Here is a 25297-nt window from a genome sequence, read left to right on the forward strand (position 1 = left end):
CCAAGATTGCACAAATACCCTGTAAAACCAGAGCAGACAAGTCCTGCTGGCTCCCCATGTACTGTGCTTACGACATTTTGAAATACTGAGAGCCTTAAGTGATCGTTTCTCCAGGTACTTAAGATGTGGCAACCATGTAAATTTACAGGTAGTTATGAGGGCCAGAAACCTCATTGTGTCTTTAAAATTAAGAACAGAGTCTCTCATCCCCACTCGGGGCAGTTTAGAATGGAACAAGAACAGTTAAGAAGAACACACACAGACTTATTGGTTGAAAACTTAAAACAACTGTTCTCCATCCATCCATCCATCCATCCCAACATTAAAGAGTTAGTTGCAACTGACGTGTTGTCATTGCAAGGCTGGAAGAAGAGCAAAACACAGAGAAGTCACCCACAAACAAAGTACACTGGACAGGGCTTTGCACTACTAGCGTAATGCTATTAATAGCTATATCAAAGACAGTCACGCTTAAGACACTACCTTGAGGGACATTATTCTCCTTCTCAAACCAATCAGACAGGACGAAAACCATGCCTCCAAGTAGTATCATAGGCTTTCTCGATGTCGAAAAGTATACCTAAAGGTGATGCCAGTGCGGGAAACCCTGTGGTATAGCTGCCTCCAGGAGGGCCAGGTTGTCGAAGGTGGAGCGATACCTCCTGAACCTAAACTGAAAGTGACTAAGGAGTTGCCTGGATCTAAGATCCAGACAAGGCGACGGTTGACCATCCACTCCAAGGTCTTTCCCATGCAGCTAGTGAGGGCAACATAATGATAACTCACGTCTGGCCTTTCCCAGGTTTTAAAAGAGGAATCAAAATGGCCTCACGCCATGAGTCGGGAAAGTGACCTGATGCCCAATTGGGATTAAAAAGTGTGAGAAGGATATCTTTGTTTCGTCTTGTGAGGTGCTGCAGCGTACTGTAATGGATTCTCTTGTGACTAGGGGATGTGTCATGAGCTTCAGAAAATGCAGAATCCAGCTCCCACATGGAAAACGGGCATTTGTAATCTGCATCAGAGGTGGACCAGAAGTCCAAACAGCTCCTCTGAGCAACCGCTCTAAGTTGCTGGAAACACAGACACTGACTGGCGGTTGCAGTAATTGTGACAAAATAGGCCACCATTGTCTGGGCAATGTCTCACGGATTGGTTTGGAGAGTATACACTTATATGGAAATGGCGTCTGTTCTTTTCGACATGTCCAAAAGAACAGACACCATTGATGACCTGCAGCAGTCTAGAACGAAATTAGAATTATATTAATACCTTCAGCTGCTAATGAGAGTTGATATATATCAATGGGGACAGATGAAAATGTGTGCCCTGACTGGGACTCGAACCCTGGATTTCCTGCTTACATGGCAGATGCTCTATCCATCTGAGCCACCAAGGGCACAGATGATAGCACGACTGCAGGGACTATCTCGTGCATGCCTCCCGCGAGACCCACATTCTCACCTTGTATGTCCACACACTACATTTGTAGTGTCCCATCCCAACACACTCATTGCTCAAGGAAGACATTCTTACCAAGTCCTGTAAGAGTTTGGGCAATATGTGTGCATCCGCACAGAAGATGGTCATGGCCAGTGTTGCCAGAACTACATACTTATATGGATATGGTGTCTATTCTTTCGGACATGACAACTGTATTTAATCATGCACCTTTGGTCAAGGGTTTACTTTCCTTCACATGTAACGTCAACTGGGAATATCACTTCACAGCCCAATCTCAAAACCATTCCATCAGAAGACTTAACATTGGACACTGCCTTGAATAGTTCCAACCACAATCTCAATTTGACTCATTACCACTGCCTCAAAAACAGCCCTTAAAAACCTTCCAAGAATTCCTCGCATCCAGCATTGCTTCACAACCTTTCATCATGTCACAAACAACATGACCCTAACCTGTCCTCTGCTCAACTTCAGGCTCATCATTCCCTAAAGGCTGATGACTCCATCATTATCCTCCCAGCAGACGCTGTGTAATTTGTACAAAGGGAGTACATATAAGTGAAGGTCTGTGGTTCTGCCACTTTCCTTGACATTAATCTCATCTTCACCAATGTTCTATTACACACTTCTGTTCACATTAAACTTACTAACAAACAACAGTACTTACATTTTGACAGTTGCCATCCTTCCCATGTCAAACTTTCCCTCTCATACAGCCTTGGCATTTGAGGCAAATATACTTGTTCAGACGCATTTTCTAACAGCAATACACCACCATTCTCAAGCCAACCCTCACTATGCATAATTACCCCACCAGCCTAGGTCAAAGGCATATTTCCCAGGATATCACATCCAATCCTGATACTGCTAATCCCTCCAAAAAACAACTTACGAGTACGCCACTTGTCACTCAGTATTATTCTGGTCTTTAGTGTATTAATCAGCTGCATCAACAAGGCTATGATATCCTAAAATGAGGTCCATTCTGTCAATATTTTGTTGCTGAGCATTCTCTAAAACATGACAGTTATGACATTGGTGCCTGTCTCACAACACTTGCTACCTGGATTTTTCCCCCAGGCACCAGATACTCAGAGCACTACAGGTGAGAAATGGTGCTGCAACATGTCCTTTGTTTTGCCACCCACCTGGCCTTAATTTGAGACAATTTCTTTGTTCTTAGCATTTGTTTACAGTAACTATTCCTTTCTTCACTCCCTTTTAGTTCTCTGCATCTTTCATTTTCTGACCTGACTATTTTATGCTGCTCCCTCCCAACCATCACCTATAATGCACTTAGCTTTTTGTTCTTATTAACTCAAGCATCATATTTTGGCAGTAGTCTCTGGATGACTTTTCCAAATTCTACCCCCTTTCCTAAACCTCACCAATTCTTTTTCTTCACCCCTCCTCCTTTTTTTTCAAGCCTTCTGCCAGAAGGAAGAGCCGCTGGGTCTGAAAGCTTTCAAACCTTAATATCTTTTATATGTCTATACTCCTGCTGCTGATGGTGCGTGGATATCTTATCTGTCCATTTGCGTTATATTTTTAATGGTGTATTTACATTCTGCAGAGACAGCCCATAAGTAGATAACACAACGTCCTCATTTTCTATCCGAGTCTATTCATCTTTCAATCCAACCTGTATGAACTGCTCCTGTGCACATCAAATAGCTAGTCTGATTGGTATTAAAAACTTTTCATTTCACTTATAATTTTTCATTTTACTATGCTCCTGGAAAGTTCAGCAGGATTGTCACTTACAAAGAATTAGTTTGTTCCTGTGGTACATGGTCTTCTGACAACATGCCCACTATGGACCTGTTTTGAATAGCCAGAAGGAAGAGTGCAAGAGAAATAATGTGTTGACTGCTGGCCAATGCCGAAACATGTCAGCTCTGGGTACAAGCACTCTCTGCCTCCACTTTCAGCTAACAATGACATGATTCTTTTCCTGCTTCTTTTTTCTAGGTTGTTTTCATCATCATCTTATGAGCACTGTGATTTCACAAACTGACGTGAGTGAGACCATTTATACTTTGAACAAGAACAAATAAACTTCCTTTTTGCTCATGAAAATCTACGCCTTATAATTAAATGGCCTACAAAGGATGCCCACACTATGCCTATTCTCACCAGGGCCCCTTTTGCACCTGTACAGTTCGTTCATGAATTACTCATGTCTCCCACTCAAAATAATAGGTTTATCTGGGTACCTCAACAAATTTTACAAGAGTGTTCAGGTGCAGACAATAGTTAGCTTGTAAACACAACCTGGCTACACTATAAACAGTCCTCCTTCAGGGTGTCCTGAAAAGTTGTTCCTGACTTCAAAATTAATTATCTCAAAAGCTAAGATTGATAGACAGGTGCAACAAACAGATTGTTTACTGTGAAAGCTGTAAGAATTTTAAACAGGAGTTGCACAAAAGTTATGAAATAGTTCAAAAATCTGCTAACAGATGGCACTGTAATCACAAATAGTGCACTGCAGCTGAGAGTAATCAGTTCCACCACTGAAACATTAAAGGCGGTCAGTGTACTGAAGGAAAGTGTTGAAATCATGTATCCCATTGTACGAAGTGTTTTTCTGGTGCTGGAATACCACCAATTTAAACACATTCACACAACAACAAGGCACACTATTCAAACATGGTTTAATGTCCTGGAAGGACCCAATGCAGAAACCATTCACAAGCTCTTCACTAAATTCCAGTGGATAGCCAATGTGGCTGATGATCTAGCAGGCAATGATAGCCTCAGACAAAATGTAGCTACACCTGATAACGTCATCACAGCAAAATCCACAGAATTCTATATGAAGGATTGCAACAGAGACTGTTCTGAAGCTTTCTATCGTGCAGAAATATTGAGACAGAGCCTACACGTTTCCATTCAAAATTTAAAGTCACCACGTCATACCTGTGCAAGTTATGTGACGGAAGGCTGACTTTGTGAATCAGATGCTCAAAATGATTGATAATGGAGAAGTTGATGCTGGCTGGATCTGGTTCACAGATGAAGCTGACTTCGACATGAATGGAGTTATGAATTGAAAAATTAACAATTTTGGGGTTCTCAAAAATCCCTATTTGTGTGAAGCAAAATAATTGTATCATTCCAAAGTAGGTGTTTGGGCTGCAGCATGCAGCAGAGGCATTATTGGCCCTTTTTCACTAGTGAACATTATGTTGTAATTTTGGAATAATTTCTTGCCACACAGCTAGTTTTGGAGGATCAACCAGGCACCAAATGGTTCATGCACGATGGGGCCAACCACATTGCACTGAACAGGTGTTTTGCTTTCTTGATGAATAATTCAGGAATAGAGTCACTGCACTGGATTATTACAAATTTACAGCTGCAGAGATAGACTGTCCTCTATACTCTCCTAATCTGACTGCTTGTGACTATACTTTTTGTGGGGCGTCTCGAAATACACAGTCTTCCAGAAAGATCGACACTGTCTAACAGAAACATCCCACTACACTGGACAAGCTCGAATCGGCTATCTGTGGCATCAGAATCCATTTCTGTTGAGACACTACAGGATGTGATGACAAATCCCATTGTTGGCTTGCGTCACCTCCGTACACCGCAAATACCACAGGCTAATTCTCATTTGTAAATTATTTTATCGAAAAATCAAATTTACAGGTCCCTTAGTTATTATCTTATATTTGGAAAATATCTTTAAACAAATACCTGTAGCAAAAAGGACAAGTGTGAAAATTGCCACTGATTACTTTTGTTTTCATCTTTCAGCAGATGATGAAAACAAAAATCTGCCAGTGGAAGTGAATTAACTTCAAAACCTATAAAGAGAAACATACTATCAAATAAAGGCATAAAAGATGAATAACGGCAAAGAGACACTTCTGAAATTAATAGTACTACCCCACCCTGGTCCCCTATTAACCTTGCCGAGTTTGATGAATTGTGAGACTCAGTGATGCTAATACTTGTATAGTAGGTGCGACCACAATAGACGGGTACATGTGGACAGGTGAGACAAATCTAGGAGGACCCCCAGCATGGATGACTGACTGATGTGAACGTCTGGGGAAAAAAACAAAAACAACGTGTAACTACAGCTGTTCTCTTCTCCAAGAGAATGCAGTGCTACTACGTGTCTTAATGATGATGGAATCCTCCCAGGTAAGGTATTCCAGAGGTTAAATAGTTCCCCATTTGGATCTCCAAGCAGAGACTACTAAGGAAAAACAAAACTGACAGTCTATGGGTCAGAGGAGAGAATGGTAGTTCCCTTAAACAGGTAGGAAGGTTACAGAATTTATAAAGTGAAGTTAGCTATAGTGGGAATTAGTAAAGTATGAAGGACAGGAAGAACAGGATTTCTGATTAAATGGTTATAAATACAAAATCAAATAGGAGTAATGCAGGTATAGGCATGGCAACAAATAAGAAAATAGGAATGTGAGTAAGTTACTGTGAACAGCATAGCAAATACTCTGTCCTAGCCAAGATAGTACCTGGATAAATTGAAGGAATCATAGTTTATCGAGAGTTTCAGAGTGAGCATTAGGTACGAACTGACTGAAACAGGAGAAAGGAATAAAACAGAAGTGAATGGGTAGCTTTCAGAGATTAAATAGAGAAGGCAGCAGAAGGTAAAAACAAAAGGTCTAGTAGAAATCTTTGGATAATACTTTAATATAATCCCTGAAAGAAGCAAATATAAAACATCTAAGGATTTGACTGATGGAAAGTGCAAAATGGCTAGAGGACAGATGCACGACTAGGGAAAAGATAGATAACACCTGTAGGAAAATCAGGGAAACTTTTGAAGAGAAGCAACCACATGAATATCAGGAGCTCAAATATCAGATTTTACACAAACTTGGTAGATACAGTGAAATGAATCCCAATCATTTCTCAAAAACCTTGTCAGATAAAATGAAATTAAGTGGTAAGTACATCTTTTGTAGCTTAATCAGATGATTTGGACTAAAATATAACCAAAATATATTTATTCACGGGTTCTCAATAACTCCTTGTCAGCAGTTGTACAACAAATTACATGTGGAGCTAATTCAACAGAGATTCCAGCAACTGTAGTTCTGTAAACACTGATCAAATATAATTAATTCATAGGTGAAAATGTAAGCATTGAAATCCCATTTTCAACAAGCTAAAAAGTTCGGTATGATTTTATTAGCAAGTATTTTCTAGCTGCTTTGTGTAACACTTCAGTTATCCCTTCACTTTCCAATAAGCTTCTGCTGCACACAAATGACTACATGTAGAGCATCCCATCAATTCTGACGTTTTATAACACCTCTTCTTTCAATGCAATAAATGTAGGTATTTGTTCAACAGCATGTAAGGACCATAATCGCTACCTGTAGGAATTACTGGTGATAGCATTTTGAAGATAAAACTGCTTCAGCTGTAAGAACTTTATTTACAAGCAAGAACCAGTTTTGCAGCATTATAGCTGCATTATCAGGTGCAACAAAATCAAGTCATGTTCTGTAACTCTTCAAGCTTTCCTGGCAGATGTATTGTAAATAGTCTTCATGGGTTTTCCACCAGATGGCATGGTGTAAATTCCACATTATTTCCTGGGAGCAACTGTCCGACATTTCAGGTGGTTGAACCTTGCTGGTGGCTAGGTACGACTGAGCGCCAGCAAGGTTCAACCACCTAAAGATGTCAGACAGTTGCTCTGAGGAAATATTGTGGAATTTGCATGTCACCCATTGGCAAACCCTTGAAAACTATTTACAAGCCATGTTCTGATCAAAAGAGAATAGGCTGACCTGGTGTTCATAGTCAGCAAGTTTTTGCTATGTAGCGGATGTCAGTTGTAAAACAGCATAAAATAATATAGAACGTTCCCGTGATACCAGTTACTGGTGAGCTAAAGGGTCCCCATATTCTGAAAAAGTGGTCAAAAATTGGCCATATATGATCATCTATGGCATTATTTACAATTAATCGGCATTGGTCCCTCATTTGCCATGGCAAGCACTTCATGTGCGCCATAAGCTGAAGGTAATCTCTACCTTCAGAAGTACCAATTAGCTTGCAAATTGTGTCAGAATAGTTTGAGGAACACTCCACACACATGAGGATGTTTACATGCCACCCTTAAGTTAGCTAACCTAAAATCTATTGAGTTCATCTAAGATATCAGTGCTGTGATGTGCGCACTATGGACTCAGTTCTGATCTGTCTACATGAATTATGGATGGTGGGCAAGCAGTCATGGCTTGGCAGAATATTATCCTCTCGACTTTGAAGTCACATCAACTGAATTATAATTCTGAAGCTTTAAACAGCTGTAGACATCATTTTCAGTACCTAGAACTAACTGCTAGAAATGCCAAAGTAGTTACGTGTAGAATCTTCTAGAGGTGGTACAATTTACAAAAACATTGGAAGTTTCTAATGTAGCAACTAGTTACACGGTAATGTATAAATGTGTCCTCTGCTATTTTTCTTTTTACTTGCATTTGATAATAATAGTAATAACTTAAAAGCTTCACCTAAATTTGAAGAGAATTACATGCATCCATTCAGCAATATGAAGAAGCTATTTATTTTGTACTCCAATGAACATAACAGGGAGAACTTGAAATGACACTAGGCAGGTGGATGCTTGAACATTACATAGGGAAGGTGGTTAGTTGCCAAGAGTAGAAAGGTGTGAGAGTAGTGCTACTGGAAGTTATTTGGGCGTGGCATTTGCACAGGAATACAGAAAACATCTTAAATATTCTAGAACAACCATTGCATAGGTAGACCTCTTCGGGAGCTTAAAAGAGCATCGAATGACTGTGTCAAAGAAGAAATAGTCTGCTACTCTATAGATCTAGACATCACAAAAGATATTAAATAGTCTCACGAGATCTGAACCTTCTGGTTAAGAACTAATTATTTTGATAGTAATAAGTGAGTACCAATAATGTGACTCATGAGCATGGAAGCAATTTTCAGTGGAAGAGGGGCACCAGTTAAGGTGTTGGCACACTTGAACAATAAGTTGCTAGAGAGTTGCCACAGAGGCAGTTCACACAGCTCCACAAAAATATTCATCTCTGATTTAATATAGTACTTTTTGTGTACTATCACTTTTCAAATGCTGCTCCGAGTGTCCGCAATACCATCTCAGTAGGAACAGGTTATTTCGCAAATAGTACATACAGTATTGTCTAAAAGTAAGAAGTGATTTTGAATGAGAGTACAAGAATAATTTTCAACTGTGACAATTATTAGAATGACAATAGGACTGCATTCTTGAGTCATTATGCATTCTCAACATGACGGGTAAATGATGTCAGTGTGTGGCTTTGTGCCTGCAAGATTTCTGATATTGTGTCTTCAAAGTTTAACTATGAAGTCAGCCGACTGTTTGCGTGATGGAAGTGCTGTATCCTGATCCTTTATTCAGTTTATTATGCACAGACGAGTGATAGTGTGTTTTAGAATCATAAGCAAAAGACATGCAAAACTAATTAAATATTATTTTTCCATGTTGTGCTTTTTATAAATTACAAAATGCTTGAGGTAGATTTGTGGAGTTCTAGAAATGGCTAATGTGAGTAAAGTTTATCTTCATATTGAGCACTTGATTCATGAGAAGAATTATATTTAACATGGCTGATGGAGGTATTCTAAAATGCATGTAGGTGAAGACGCTCGCCTGATACTGTTGTCTTTCATGTGCTGTCGTCTAAAACAATAGGTACCTGTGTAACTACTGTTTATAATAGGATAATGGGCCTCTTAGTTAAATCTGAAGGCTTGTCGCAGTTCTGTTCATGGCTAACCAATGCTACTTCCCAGGCCATCTCAGTTTAACTATGATACAAATAATTACAGTGTGTACCAACGAGAGTGGATAATCAGAGATATCCATGAGGACTTTTCAACGAGACTGTGAAACATCATTGTTTGTGGCACTTGCGGCATCTTACAAATGTGAGATGGCCATTGGCATCTGGTCCACCCTGGTTAATGAAGAATGTGTTACCTATGCAATCAATAAACTGGTCACTGGCATCAAACTATTAAGATTAAAACATATTTATGTTTAGATTTTGAAAATTAAATAGCATTCTTCCAGTTACTAAGATAATCAGGTGAGACTGATTAATACCATGCACAATTCACCACAGTGCCTGCTAAGTTCCAAGCTGCATGTGGCAGATCCACCACACCATGAGGCCACATGACAATATGAAGTGTGAGGGGTCAGTACAAATCTTGGAACAGCCATTATCTTCTCTCTACAGCCTTCAAGGATTGTCCTTTGTTTTAGCTTGGTGTCCAGAGTGTTCATATCATACCAAGTGTGTACCACTTATCTCTAGTGAAATTAATAAGCTGTAATTAAACCTTGGCTGACTCCTTTATAACTGAATCCCAAAAAGTTTTTGCATGGGTTATGATTTTCATCTTTTACAACAGTGTTTTGAGGCCATTCTCTCAGTGATGTTGTGCCACAGCTGACTTGCGTAACTCCCTCTATTTTATATGGAGCACATATTCAACCACTGTGTGAATGGATTGTGCAACATAAATATGGCCCAATTCTTAGGGAATACCAGCACATCTAGCACTCTGAAATTAATGATAGGGTGTTTGGACTGGGACAGAAAACTAGCCAACCCATAATTCTGAATGAAGGTTACTATTTTGCTGTTAGACATATAATCATTCAATGGAAGTAATACTGCCACCTTTTTTTTCCCTTGTTCTTCAGCAGTTTGGCAGTGGCCATTCATTCTAGTTGACAGCTGGTTGGTTGTCATGCCAATGTAAACCACTGAGCAGCAGATCTGGTATATAACGTGGCTGCTTTAACAGGTGGTCTGGCCTCTGATGGGATAGGATAAGCTTGTGACTGGACTGGAGTATGTGGTGCTGGGTTGGTGGATCAGGCAGGTCTTGCATCTGGATCTTCCACAAGGGTATGATCCCTGTAGCAAGGAATTGGGGGTGGGAGTGGCATAGGGATGCACTAGGACATTGTGGAGATTGGGTGTGTACAGGAACATCACTTTGAGAGAGGATGGAAGTACCTTGGGTAGGATGTCCCTCATTTTGGGACATGATGATAGATAATCAAAGCCCTGACGAAGGATATGGTTCAGTCGTTCCAGTCCTGGTTGGTCTTTGGTGACAAGGGGTGATTCTTTGTGGTTGGTCCTTGGGATGGATGTGAGGATTAGGTGTGTGTGGGGGGATATGGGACAGGAGATCTGTTTGTGAGTAAGACCTTCAGCATATTGAGCGGGGGAGTTCTCATAACTGCCGATGTGTCTGTATGGGACAGTATCACCTCCCATTTGTGTCAGCTAGTTGTGTGCTGCTATCTCATGCCCCAGTCTGTGAATCATGTGCCCAGCCATCTACCAACCAACTCGCTCCCTGTCTTCCGCCTCTCTCCATTCCACTGCACACACCCACCTCACCCCAGTACACCCAACATGGGCCAGGAATAGAGCTGGTGGTTGACTGAGCATAACATAGGGAGACAAGTGTATGTGTGTATATGGCTAAGAGAGAGAGAGAGAGAGAGAGAGAGAGAGAGAGAGAGAGAGAGAGAGAGTGTGTGTGTGTGTGTGTGTGTGTGTGTGTGTGTGTGTGTGTGTGTGTGTTTGTTTGTTTTTACTACAAGCTTGAAAAAGAAAGTTCATTCCGAAAGGTACCAAAGCTTTGTACCTTTTGTCTGCATAACAATCGATAACACAGCACTTGTGCTTTTCAGTAAGTTGTTTACTTTTTTCCTAAATAATTCGCAATTCTCTTTCTATAGAAAGTGACATGATATATCTCCAATCTGAAATGAAGCATATAAGACATACGTTCAAGTACAATAACTATCGAAGAATGATACCAATTATACTTTCAAGTGCAATTGGTGAAAATTACTTTGGGACCTATGTGGAAGACATCACAGTGGCAGTATTCTTTCCATTCTGTGGCACAACTAGAAAGGTAGACCATTTCCTCCAGAAGTATCGATTGAGATCAGTTTTCTATCTCACTCTGAAGACTTGAGATATGTTATTTAGGCCTTAACTGCATGTATGATATGTGTATTCAGTGTAAATTTGGTATTATTTCCATGGAGCAAACCATTCATTCAGTACTGCAGAGTGCTGTGCTAAAAAGGCAATCCATAAAAATGAACAGAGCTAGACAAGTTGACTGCAGCAGAACACTGTCCTGAGAAATAACACATCACTGTTGTAAGAACAAGTAGCTTGATCTATGCAACAATGTACTGGGAGTCAGTTATAAGAAAGACAGTCAATATTTGACAAGGGCACTAAACATTCAATAGAGATCAAGGGTAAGCACTATAAGGGCTTTAGGGCAGTCTTTGGACACTGAAGAAAAATAAAAAATAATGGTTGATGATAATAGGAACATGGAGGTGGCAGTTTTGATGGTAGTGCAGGCCCCCATCACTAATGCAGGCCTGCCATGCCGGCCACTGCTTGTGTAGCCTTCCTATGCATGTGTAGATTCAGTCCGACTCTAAAGATCCTAGGCTCTGCTGTTTCATGTTTATTACTAGAACAACTTTACATTACTAGTAGTCAACAGTTTTCACTCCTAAACATGATGATGGTGAATGTTATCAAAAGCGTGAGTATTTTAAACCACTGATGCTGCTCCAAAACATAGTACTTTATTCACAGATAATGATGGTTCCCCAATGGATCCAGTGTTTTATGGGATCTTAAAGGTGCACTAAGACCTGTGTGCTTCGAACATAGTTGCTGTATGCCTGCACTTACTTCACATGACAAAAAAGGCATTTGTGTAGTTGTATGCTTTTTTCCTCAACAAGAGGACACACATAATTCCATACACATCTAGATAGGAGCACACACTATTCGAGTCATCAAAATGGCCGTTTTGCTAGCAGCAGCTCTTATTATTTTTAGAAAAAAGACGAAATTGTAAAAAGAAGTTCAAGTACTGGATTAATGATTATCTTTTGAGTCATAACAATTTTGTGTGTGTGTGTGTGTGTGTGTGTGTGTGTGTTGTGTGTGTGTGTGTGTGTGTACAAGCGCGCGATGGAAGAGGTAAAGATGGAAAGTAGTAAGCTGTCCAAAAACTTTACTTGTACGTCAATGACTGATTTTGAAGTAATACCACTTCTTGGTGGACCACTTTGATAGCAAAGAAATTGGAAGTTTGTGGTAAGGTCTTATGGGACCAAACTGCTGAGGTCATCATCCCTAAGCTTACACACTATTTAATCTAACTTAAACTATCTTATGCTAAGGACAACACACACACCTGTGCCTGAGGGAGGACTCAAACCTCTGACGGGGGAGGGGGGAGTCGCACACACCTTGGCAAGACACCTCAAGACTGTGTGGCTAGACAGAAAAAAAAATTGAAAAACAAGAAAGACTTATTGGTAACAAGTTTAGCTCAGACATTCTGATTTAATGCTACTGAGAATAATCACTCCAGTTTGATTTTCTAGTCCAAGGTATGTACTGTGTCAATTTCTATCATAATTCCAGAAATTTACCAGGCTCTTCTGAAATCAACGAAAAACTACAAGAAGGTAAATTGTTGACCACTTGACATTTTTTCTCTGAAAAACAAACCACATGATTGATGTGGCACATTTAGAGTGAATAATTAAAAAACAAAAAACGGGGGGTTTATTTCTGAACTTGTAACACTGTAGTGGTATTTGGAATGGAAATGCTGCAAGTAGAATACAAACACAGTTACATTTATATATAAATCTATCAAATGTCAAGAGCACTGATTTTGTGTGTGTGTGTGTGTGTGTGTGTGTGTGTGTGTGTGTGTGTGTGTGTGTGTGTGTGTGTGTGTGTGTGGCATTTGCAGATTATTATATTGTCAAAAGTCATCTGGGGTTCTTTTTTATTTACTTTCAGCTTCCAAATGAACTCTAAAAGAAGAGCAGGTGGATGTTGCAAACAATTTTTAAGTGATGTGGAATTTATCACAGGATGTTGCAAACAATTTTTAAGTTATGTGGAATTTATCACACTGTCTGGTGGCACCTGCGCACCAGAGCGGCCTGAGCTGGCGAGGCGAGCGCATCGCTGCCGTTGCGCGCTACGCTAACTCGGCCGTTGAGAGCTCGTGAAGAGGTTTCTGTGCTGAGGGCGCCGCGGAGAGCAAATTGTCGTGCGTTGTTCTCACAATGCGTGCAGATTGTCATGTTCCGCGCCCCGCAGCCTGGGAAAGAAGGGTGCGCAGAGGAAACCTGCCGCTACGAAGGGTCCTTCGGTTGTGCAACTCACTGAGTCTGCCGACCATGCAAGGAACTCCCGAGAAGACGAGTCGCGGCCTGTCCCCCCTTTGTACATCAAGTGCAAAGGCAGGTGGGCGGCGCTGTTCGACACCATGACCAATTGCGCTCGGAACGAGGTGGTCTACGAGTCTGTCGATACAGACTCGCTGATCTGCGTTCGGCCTGCAAACGTGGCCGACCACAGGGCGATCAAGGTCGCAGTAGCCGATCACATCGTCGACGCACCGTCAGCGCGTGATAAGGCACCTTCCGTTGGAAGGATGAAGACGACCAAGGCACTCCTCAGGGGGCTACCTTGGTGCTGTGATGAGGCAGCGGTCCGGGAAGGGCTGCTGCAAGCCGGGTTTGGTAATGCAACCGCAAGGTTGCACAACCGGACCAACAGGAAGAGGGCGCCGCTCTATGCCGTGACCGTGCAAACGGTCGACGGCGGGAGCGACATCTTCGACTTGCGGAAGCTGCTGGGCTTCCCGGTGACGACAGAGGCTCTCCCGACCGCCATGGACCCCTTGCCCCAGTGCTTTAGGTGCCAGGGCGAGGGCCATGTTGCGAAGTATTGCCGCAACGCGGCGCGGTGCGTCAAGTGCTCAGGGGAGCACGACAGCCGCGCGTGCGACCGCGGCAGCAACATTCTGCCGACCTGTGTCCGGTGTGGCGGCCCGCACGTCGCCAGTTGGCGTGGTTGTGCACCTTTCTCAAGCCGCAGCCGTGCCAGGGGCGGTGAGGTGGCCGCGCCCGCACCGACGCAGCGGCAGAAGTGAAGACGACGTAGGAAACGGCGTAGGGTGCAGAACAGCCCGGCGCAGCAGAGGGACAGCGCAGCAGCAGCTCCACCTGCCAGGGGCAGGGACGACCGCTCAGAAATGGGCAGCCAGGACGCAGCCCGCGCTCCCAAGAAGATACGCGACCTCGAACTCGGCACCGCCGTGAAGCAGGCCACTGCAGCCCTCAAAGCCGTCATTGCGGCAGAGAGGGCTGCCTTCGCAGCCGCCATGGCTGCAGAGAAGGAAGAGGCCTTGAGGCAACTGCGTGCAGTCTTCGCCCAAGGCCCCAGCGCAGTAGTGCCTGCGAACACTCCTGCGACCTCGCAGAAGGACGTTCGCGCGCCTGTCCCAGCGGTTTCCCCAGCAGCACCGCAGGTGACAGGTGCAAAGAAGAAAACCGCCGCCCCAGCTGAACCGGTGGCAACGCTGACTGCTGCGGGACCGGGCCCCGCAAGGGATCGAGAAGCCAAAAGGGCAGCCTTCATCGCACAAGCACGAGCGAACGGTAACACTTCCTCCGATGCTGAAATGGCGCAGTTCTCCGAACATGGAAGCTACATTACGGAAGGGCTGCGGCGTGCAGTAGAGGTGGACGCTGAATGGTAGCCGATCGCTGCCGTTCTGCACCAGCCTGATGAAGCTGCACCAAGTCACCGACGACAAGGCGCAGCAGAGGGCCTACAAGCAATGCATGAGTTGCTGCGCCGAGCTCTTATGTTACAGGGAGGAAGCCACTGCGGCCGGCCCGGGAGACTACAAGCAAGCCCAGCTGCAGCACCCGGACTGACCCAGCTAACGAACATGCCGCACATAGGTAACGATGCACAATACCTCACGCTAACCTTACCTCACCTTGCATGCTCTGTCGCAGCTAGCAAGCCGCTACTGCCCTTACTAACCGTCCTACTGTCGCAGAGGTTTTTTTCGCTTGGCGCTGGCCTTGGTACTTTTTTTCCTCTGCCCTTAAAACCGCTACCCTTCCATCATTTTTGACCACTTCTATCTCCTGATGGACCATGTTAATGAGTAGCCTTACCCAGACGCATGGATAACATCACAGCCCGCATCCTGTGACGCCTGATTCAAAAACTAACATGTTTACGGAGGTGACAGTAGAACTTTTGGTTTGGTCACCACGTTGGTGTGGGCGTGGAGGGGCCCCATCCTTTATATAAAAAAAACTGTCTGGTGGCTTGGTAAAGACATGCTTCTGAAGTGAGAGAGAGAGAGAGAGAGAGAGAGAGAGAGAGAGAGAGAGAGAGAGAGACAAGAACCTGCTCAAGATTACAAGCAAATCTTATAGTAGTGTGAAAACATGAACACAGTAATGTAACTGTAGAGCTATAACACAAGATGATGTAAAGCTTGACAATAGGTGACTAAGAACTCCATAGAATTATAGTTGATAAAGGAGTGATAATCAGTCTGTCTTTCTAAATGAAACATGAGTTACTAATGTACCTAAAATCATATTAACACTGACAAAATTTCAGCCATCAAAAAACTGTTTTGTAATATTATTTCAATATGAACTTACCTTCATCCAGCAGAGAGATGTAATAAACATTATAACCACCACAGCATATGGCAATGCCAACAGCACGTCGCTCACCATGCACAAACTGTGAACTTTTGTCCCCTTCTACCTTCTTTCTTTTCCTACCCAATATTTTGTTGCCTATTGCAGTTTGCTTTTCGGTTTCATATTTATCACAGGCTAATGAGATGGAAAAATGTTTCACATGCTGAAGTTCACTCTTGAAAGTGGAAAAGATATCTGCATGTCCAGATACATTTATGATATCAATGCAATCAGTTGTATCTCTGGAAGGAAAGAAATTAATTTTTATTTACATCAGATGTAAAGGCAATCCAAAAAATAAAATGTGCTTGAATATGAGAGAAATTCTTGTACTTATTGCCCCCCCCACATGCCCACCTTCCCATCTCCACATTATTCAACTGCCCACCTTATTAGCTCAACTTGATCCCTCTTATATGACAGTGCACGTAGAGATGAGTATTTCCATGCCTTTCATATGAGCAACAAAATCAACATCCCTAAACTTCAACTGACTGAAAATCATGGATAAATAAGTGAAATGTATGGCAGTTACATAATCAGTGAAACATCAGTTAACAAACTATGAATAACATTCAATGAAGAGCCAGTCAGAATTGTTTTATTAAAGATAGTAAACTTGAACAAAATAGGAAAGAAGATCAAGCATGAAAAATGAAGAGAAATTTGATGGATGAAACATTATTCCAGATTCTTAAGGAGAGAGTCATGTGTTTTTCATTTTTAATGGCAGAATCATTTTTTCAGTGATCACAATGGTTTTATTATACTTATAGTACAAATATTTTTGTTAGTTTGGTTTATACATTAATTTTAAACTGGATATTAATCTCTTGTATGCTATCATTCTGTTTTCTGCACTAAGGTCTTCTTGCAACCATGTTCCAGTCTGTCCATCTTTCATTATTTCTTCCAGAATTCTTACACTGTTCCAATGCGCTTCTTTCTTCCTTTCTTCTTACCACTTTGTGCCTTATTTCCTTTTCCTTTTACCCCTGCAAATCTTCTATTTTTAAAAGTTTCCTTCTAAATGTTTTGCTTTACATTATTTCTTTCCTTATGCTATTTCTTTACAAGTCTTACTTGAACTCTTGAATTTTGATGGCTGTTTTAACTCATATTTGAAGATCCTTTTGGTCAATCTATTGTCATCGATTCTGTAAATATATCCAAAGAATAAAAATCTATTGTTGTTTCTGATTTGTTTCCTACATTCTGATGTATTTCGTTGTTGGTCCTTAAGTTCCAAAAATTCTGCAGTTGAAGGTATTCCTAATTACACTGTAAGTTGCTTATATTTCAAGCATCTTATCCTCTACAGAAGTTTATTCTAAACCATTTTCCTTGATTGTATTTGTTTTCATCAAATATTTATTTCTTTACTTTTTCCAATGAACTAACATATTTTCTTAAAAGAGTTTGGTGCCCCTTTCTATATATCGTCAGAAAACAAATGCATCTCCCTCAAGGACAAGGTCTTTTTACTGACAAGTGAGGCGAGAGGTAGTTCACTGTTGTAGGATTATATTGTAACAAATTCAGACCAAATAAAACACTCCTATCATAGTAAAAGGTGCCTAAATAGTCGCCTCTGGCAGCAACAAAGGTGTGTATCCTTTCATGCAAATCATCGAAAAGGTGCCGAAAGGCATCCTGCAATAGACTGTCCTAAGCAACCTGGGCCTTTCATTGCATTTCGGCAATGGTGCTTGCTAGTCCTGGAGAATAAGTAAGTTCTTATTTCATCATCTCCCGTATGTGTTCATTGATGAGAGATCGGGTGCTCCTGCTGGGCACGGCACATGTTGTGCACCATGAAGGGCATATTGCATCACAGCAGCCATATGTGGACATGCATTGTCATGCTGAAAAAGTATGGGAGTAACAGTCTTTGTAATACAGCATACACTGGTTACTTTATCATGTAGAAAGAACGAATGTGACTGAATTGTAAATGAGGGCACCAACATTATGAATCATGGGATGGGACATATATGTTACAGATGAATGCACTCTGGAAGTGACACTCACCATATATATGCCATACATGTGTACGTATGTCCATCACTCCCATACAGAGAAAACCTGCTCTATCACTGAAGACAACAGAATGCCATTCCAATCCCCAGTCAACTGTTTCACGACATCAGAGTAGCCATGCTAGGCAGTGTTGTGATGTCAGTGGTAGCCTAGCCAGAGGCATGCGTGATCTTATGCCTGCCGCAAGCAGACAATTCCCAGTGGTCTCTCATGATACAGCAGGTGCAACAAGTGCTCAGATTTCCTTCCTGGTTAATGCTCAGTCGGGCACCGCTGTTTGCACAATACTTCAGTCTTGGCATGCATCAGTACCATGCGGATGTTCAGACCATTCAGTTTCCTGCAGGCCCACAATGTGAGCCCCATTGAAAAGCCTGAAGGTGTTCAACAGGAGTACATACTCAATGGTGGGGCACACTTGTACCATAGAATAATGTTTCAAACACTGTTCACCTCTAAACTCAGCAGAGTTACTGCTTGCAAAATTGAAACAGAATGTGCACAAAAAGGCCTTGTGAGTAACATCTGATAGCCAATAACTGTGACAAATGGAATCACTAACACTATGACCGATCAGTTTGCACATATTTTACGCTAGTGCCACTGAACACAGTCGTGAGGATGTCGCATTTTTTTCCAGTAGTTTATTTGTTACATGTTGTTTTATTTAAGGAAGATTCTTAATCCTGACATGTCGGCCATCTTCTCCATGAGACTGACTAGCATTGCTGTATTTCTGAGGCTTTCAGAAAATATGCCAAATCATCTGCAAAAGACAAGCTATTTACTGCAATTGTTTTATTCTTTCTTGTCTACACGAGTGGCAATATTTTGTCTTCCTTTTATTTCCAAATTCAGAGATTTATTCCCAAGATACAGCTGAAAAGGCATGGAAGTAAACCATCAACTTTTCTGCATGCTTGCATTTATTTTAAAAGGTCAGGATTTTACGTTAGAGATTGTCTCTTTGATGGTTTCATGGACTAAGTTTGTCAGTTTAGATTTAACTCCAAATACATGGATGACTTTATCTAAGGTTTCTCCGCTAACAGAGTCAATTAAAAAAAAAAAAAAAAAAAAAAAAAAAAAAAAAAAAAAAAAAAAAAAAAAAAAATATTAAGACTATGTCACTAGAGTTCATTAATCTGTTATTAATTATAAGCTTCAGACTGAAAGTCTGTTACAGCAGGCTTTTCTGTCTCTGGACCAACCTCGATATACACCCAGTTGATTGACACATATAGATCACATCCTGTTATGGATATTGTTGAGAATATTTTAGAAGCCTCTGATAAGAGAGATATAGCTCTGTAGATGTCAACATCTTGCTTGTGAACCTTCCTGCACAAAGGGTGCATTTGGGTCATACTACATCCTCCTGGGATCTTTTCTGCTTTTCAGATTTCTTTAAAGATTACTTGCAAATATTGATTGGTTTTTGATTTAGAACATTTTAAAGTTCACCGGTTCTGGAGTCTTCCCCACTGACTTAGGTATTTCACACTTCTGTGTATTGTTAAGTCCAATTTTACATCTTTGAAGTCAACACTGGGCTTGTGATAGCCCTTAATGCAGTTCTTGAAGGCCTGTTAGGAATTTCATGTTTTTTTTAATGACATCATCTTGAATATCCATTTTTAGCATTTTTACAAAAAAACAACTTTTAACATTCCTTATTATGCTTGTTGTTTTTCTTTTCTTTGTAGCTTGAATAATTCATAGTGTTAATTATTTCCAGGATATTTCCATGTTTCTCATTTTTTTTATACATCATCATCATTGGATAAGAAGAGAACAGAATTTTTGGATATGTGCTTCTACGGAAGACTGCTGAAGATTAGATACATAGATTGGATACATAATGAAGAGGTATGAATCAAAGTGGGAAGTAAAGAAATTTATTGCACAATTTGACTAAAAGAAGGGACAGGTTGATTGGACACATTCTGAAACATCAAGGAAAGTTTGCAGATTGAATTTTCACTCTGCAGCAGAGTGTGACCAGATTTGAAATCTGAATAAAATTGTGTGCCACACCGAGACTCAAACATGAGGCCTTTGCCTTTTGCAGGAAAGTGCTCTACAGCTGAGTTATCCAAACAGCTCTCACAACCTGGTCTCACAGCTCTACTTCTCCCATCCGTTCTGGAAAAAATTCCCTAGTCTTCTACAGCTACACAATTTCTTGCTGTATTCTTTCTTCCATGTGTGTTAGTCCTGCAAGATACACAGTAGAACTTCTGTAAAGTTTGGAACATATGCACGATGTACCTGCAGAAGTAGAACTGTGAGGATGATGTATGGCTACCTCAGTCAATAGAACTTTTGCTAGGAACATGAAAAGCTCCCAGGTTATATTCCCAGTCCGGCACATCATTCAAATCTCTGAGGAAGTTTCAGATCAGCACACACTCCACTGCAGAAAGAAAATTCATTCTGGAAACAATTGGCTATGAAAGCTGTTAGGTAAAAATTTCTGTTAAGTTTAGAAGGTAGCAGAGAGATTCTATTGGAAATATAGCTTTGAGGATAGGTCACAAATCACATTAGGTAACTAAGTCAGTAGAGAACTTTCCCATGAAAGGCAAATGTTCCAGGTCTGGCACACAATTTTAATCTGCCAGGAAGTTTCAAGGAAAAGTTAATTTGGTAAAGGTGGGAAGTCCGTGTGTGTGTGTGTGTGTGTGTGTGTGTGTGTGTGTGTGTGTGTGTGTGTGTGTGTGTGAGAGAGAGCGAGAGAGAGAGAGAGAGAGAGAGAGAGAGAGAGAGAGAGAGAGAGAGGGGGGGGGCATAAAATCTGTAGAGGGGGACCAACACTTGACTACAGTAAGCAATGAATGTATGTCACAGCACTTATAAAGAGATGGAGGGATTTGTAAAGGATATACTAGTGTGGAGAGCTGCAACAAATCCGTCTTCAAACTGAAGGCCACATCAACAATGACAACAAAGCAACAGCATGCTATTATTATTATTACTATTAATAATAATAATAATATTGACTTTTATTTTATTCTTTATTATTATTATTATTATTACTTCACATAGCAAATGATAACATAAAGTAATGGACAATATACTGGGAACAGGGACACAATATTTTCACTTCTGATCCATGGGCTGCACTGACTTCATCACTGCTATTGCTGTTGGAAGGACCACAGCTTTCTGCAACCAGCTCCAAAGTTTTACTCACATGCCCAGTTTCCTTAGATCTTCATATCACGTGACAGGAATAATTATTATACTTGAAATGATTATCTGTATTGTATTCGTTCTATCAGTTCAGAATGCTAATTTACTTACAACATAAGTCATTATTGTTGAGAACTGCAGTATCAAAGCGACATCTTCAGTAGCTTAATTATATTCAGGAGCAAAATATCTAGAAAATCACTCATGGAATATAAATAAAAATAATAATAATAATAATAATAGGAAGAAGAATGTAATTATTACAAAAGATATACATGTAGAAGTAAGGAAAATAGCCAATTTTGACTCAGACGCAAGTAAAGATCAGATTTCTTGCATGAAATAAGAAAAAACTTCATCAGGGTAAAATCATAAGTACTGATCCTGAAAAGCTAAAGCAAAACAAATCAATTTTCAAGAGCTGTTACAGGAAGGAAAAATAGAAAACTAGCAGGATATCTGTAAAAATATGGCACATACTGCAAAAAGATGTGGCATCCTTACAAAGTGGGCATAAACATTTGAGGTGGACTGAAGACTGTGACAAGGCATTCAACCAAAGAGCAATAACCTATGAATCATGATACACTGACAAAACAAAAGATAAACACTCAGAGCATAAAAATTATGAAAGTAGGCTGCAAAAGTCTCTGTAAAGCAAAAATAGCCTAATTCATATAAGAAACAGAGACCATTGAGTCAGAATTTAAAAGAAACAACAGCAGGGATTTTTAAAGGGCCTTAAAGCAGAATGCAAGTGGCTATCAGCCACCTAATTTGAACTTCGACAGAAACAATGGTAATCTGGAACTGTACAATAAAGAAAACTGTGAGATCCAAGCCAAGTACTTCATGACACTGATTAATGGTGAAGAGCCCAGAGACAGGTGGCTGAGAATATCTCCAGTGCAAAGAAACAACAATTCAACACATCCTATTCCTTTCAAATTTTAGAAGGTTGTCACAGAACAGATCAACAACAAAGCCTCTGGGGAAGACTCAATCACAGCAGAAATGTTAAAAAGTGGAGGAGAAATCACCATTAACATTCTAAATCAAGAGACAGAAATGATCTAGAAAACTGGAATAATAACTGGAGAACACAAAACACAGCACTGATTCACTCTCTATATAAAAAGGGTGAAAGAACTGACATCAGATATCAGGACATTTCTATTGTACCACAAACATACAAGGTACTCTCCAAAGCACTGCAGGCTAGACTGGTTCAATGAGTAGATCATTAACTTGGCAAATATGAAAATGGATTTGGGAAAGGGGCATCATAATTCCGCAGATTTGAGCCTGAAAAGAGTATTAGAAAACTATGTCTCTAACGATCTGATAGTGGTTTTTGCCAACTTTAAGAAAGATTATGATTCAGTCAATGAGAAAATATAGTTTGACAGGTTGATAGTGTTTGGAGTTGACTCTACAACAGTGGAAATTATCAAGCAAACTCTAACACAGACATGTTCAAAAATAAAATCTAAGGGAGAATTTTCCAAAAAGTTTTTAATCATAACTTAAGTCCAACAGGGTGATGCACTGACCCAAGTTCTCTTCAGCTGCATGTTAGAGAAGGGGAAAAGGAGTTAGCTAAGAAAGGGCAAGTGAACAAAGTTCACATCGGAAAATCAAAGAATGTTATTAGAGTCTACAGATGTGAAACAGTTAAACATGCTGAAGGAACAGGCAGAAAAAGCTGACCTTCAAACTTCTGTTGAGAAAACAGAGTACATAACCAACATGTAAACAGCACCTTGTCACCTAATGACACAATCTGTAAAATAGAAAAAGTGGAAAATTTCAGATACCTTGGTGAGATAGTGCAGACAAGAACTTGCAAAAAAGAAGCTAGTGGCAGCAGGTTGGAGAAGGTGGCAACATTTTTTGTGGGACACATGTCCTATACAAGAAAATGGAATCTCAAGAAAAATTGAATTCAAGCACTGTAACACAGTGCTCAAACCCAAATGTCTGTATACAAATGAATGTCTGAGAATGACAGGAAATGATGGCAGAGAAGCCAAGAAGCTTGAGTGCATGATCTTCTGCAAAACAATGGGTCCTAGGGTAATGGATGAACAATGAAGACATTGCAGCAGGTAGAGTGCATAAAATAAATAACTACTAAATTGGAGAAAGTATAAAAAGACCAAAAAGAATACTGCTGTGGATTGTCAGGGCAACTCTGGAACTGCCACTGAGGATGACAGCAGATGAGGTGGCACTGATGGAAAGGATTCCTGATGGCCTCCCATTTGATCACATTAATCCACTACCATCACAAGGGAAGTGTCCTCAGCATCTCCAATTCATCCTCAGTCACAAACTGCAACTGTTTGGCTGAATCACAGTCAATTGTAATTCAGTGGCATACACTAAAAGCTGAAAAGCTGTAAGTGTTCACAAAATGGACTGATAACACAAATGCATTCATTATGTGCCAGCACTACTTAGTCACTAATCAGCTATGGTACCAAATAGAACAACAGGAGAGTTACAAGTGACACATTACTGTAATAAGCACCCTTACACCAAAACCGACACTGAATAAAATCCGAGAAGACATTGCTCAAATTATACAAAACAGTCACATCACTAATAATACCAGGAAGGCTGCTGCACTTTGAATAACATAAAAGTCCATTATGAATAACAAACAATAACTACCAAAGAATATTAGAAATACCACAGCTTAGGCACAGTAGATGGTGCAAAACCTGTGAAATTCTGTACCAAGTATAGATAGTCATCTACATAGCAGCTACAGCAGCAGTGAAATCAGTTTGTGGGAAGATAATGCCTTAACATGAACAGCATATTCATTCAGGTTATACACCATGAAAGATAAAATGTCTCACTAACAATACAAAGCAAGTCACCTTCCTCAAGGACATCACTATACTCAGCCCCCATAATTCACAAGCCTCCTGCAATGAGAAGTGTCTAAATACAGTACAGCGATTTGTCAAATGTGGTAGAGGCCATGAGAAAACCGAAATCAGTGCACATTATACCAACAGTAATATTGGACACTAGTGTTATCCCAAAACAAACTGTGAAAGTGTTCACAGTACCTAGAACTGCAGTCATTGCTCTGTCACCAATTACAGAAGGCAGTTGTGCTGAACTCCTGAAGAACAGTTCATAGAGTTCTTGGAGAAAATTATTAACATATTCATAATTTGTTCTTTAAACTATTATCATTATCAAAACCATACCTAAAATAGTGAATCAATAAATAACAAAAATGATATTGTACCACAAATTGACCACTGGCAAATGCATTAGGACCAAACAATACTAATAGATCATAGAATCCTGAAAAGTGCTAAACAGTTAGAAATAATTTGAGTGTGGGTAAACGCTCACCACGTAGTTGAAATGTTGAGTGTTTGATAGACAAATGAATAAGAGCTTGTGTGCTCAGTACCTCAACTGCATGATGTGTAGTCAACTTTACTCTTTCAATTATTAAAATATTATAAGTACATCAAACTGTTCTCACATATTGCTTCTGAATAAATCTAGCTCTGATACACACTTGAGCAGTAGCAGAATTTCTAATAACAACAGTTTACACCTAAAGCCTCTGGAGAAAGTATTACCCATATGATTATTACTATGATCACATCCTGACAGGGCACTGCAATATTCCTTAATATAAGTAACCTAAAAATTATTATCCAATGGGAACTCCAAGTTGGAATATCAACAATATTTGGAAAAAGGATATATCATTACTCAATGTAAAGAGGACCCACTGATTTGGAGACAGGCACAAAGAAAACCTCTTGCACATTATATCTTTTGGCCAAAGTCTTCTTTAGCAGAGAAAACACACACACACACACACACACACACACACACACACACACACACACACGGATATATTAACACAAGCAAGCACACTCCATGAGAACATAACCACCACAACCAGCAGCTCCAATTCTG

The 25297-nt window shown here is 40.5% G+C and overlaps 1 protein-coding gene across 2 annotated transcripts in view; it reads right to left on the reverse strand.

Annotated features, from left to right (window-relative positions):
• LOC124593590 (DNA polymerase theta) overlaps positions 1–25297 on the reverse strand; it is a 338073-nt gene that overhangs the window by 62359 nt on the left and 250417 nt on the right. For both annotated transcript variants that reach the window (XM_047131990.1, XM_047132069.1), the window contains one exon: positions 16058–16344. In XM_047131990.1, the coding sequence (XP_046987946.1) occupies positions 16058–16344 (287 nt within the window). The remainder of the gene's footprint in view (positions 1–16057; positions 16345–25297) is intronic.

The sequence above is a fragment of the Schistocerca americana genome, chromosome 1 (assembly GCF_021461395.2).
Source record: "Schistocerca americana isolate TAMUIC-IGC-003095 chromosome 1, iqSchAmer2.1, whole genome shotgun sequence".
NCBI classification, from domain to species: domain Eukaryota; kingdom Metazoa; phylum Arthropoda; class Insecta; order Orthoptera; family Acrididae; genus Schistocerca; species Schistocerca americana.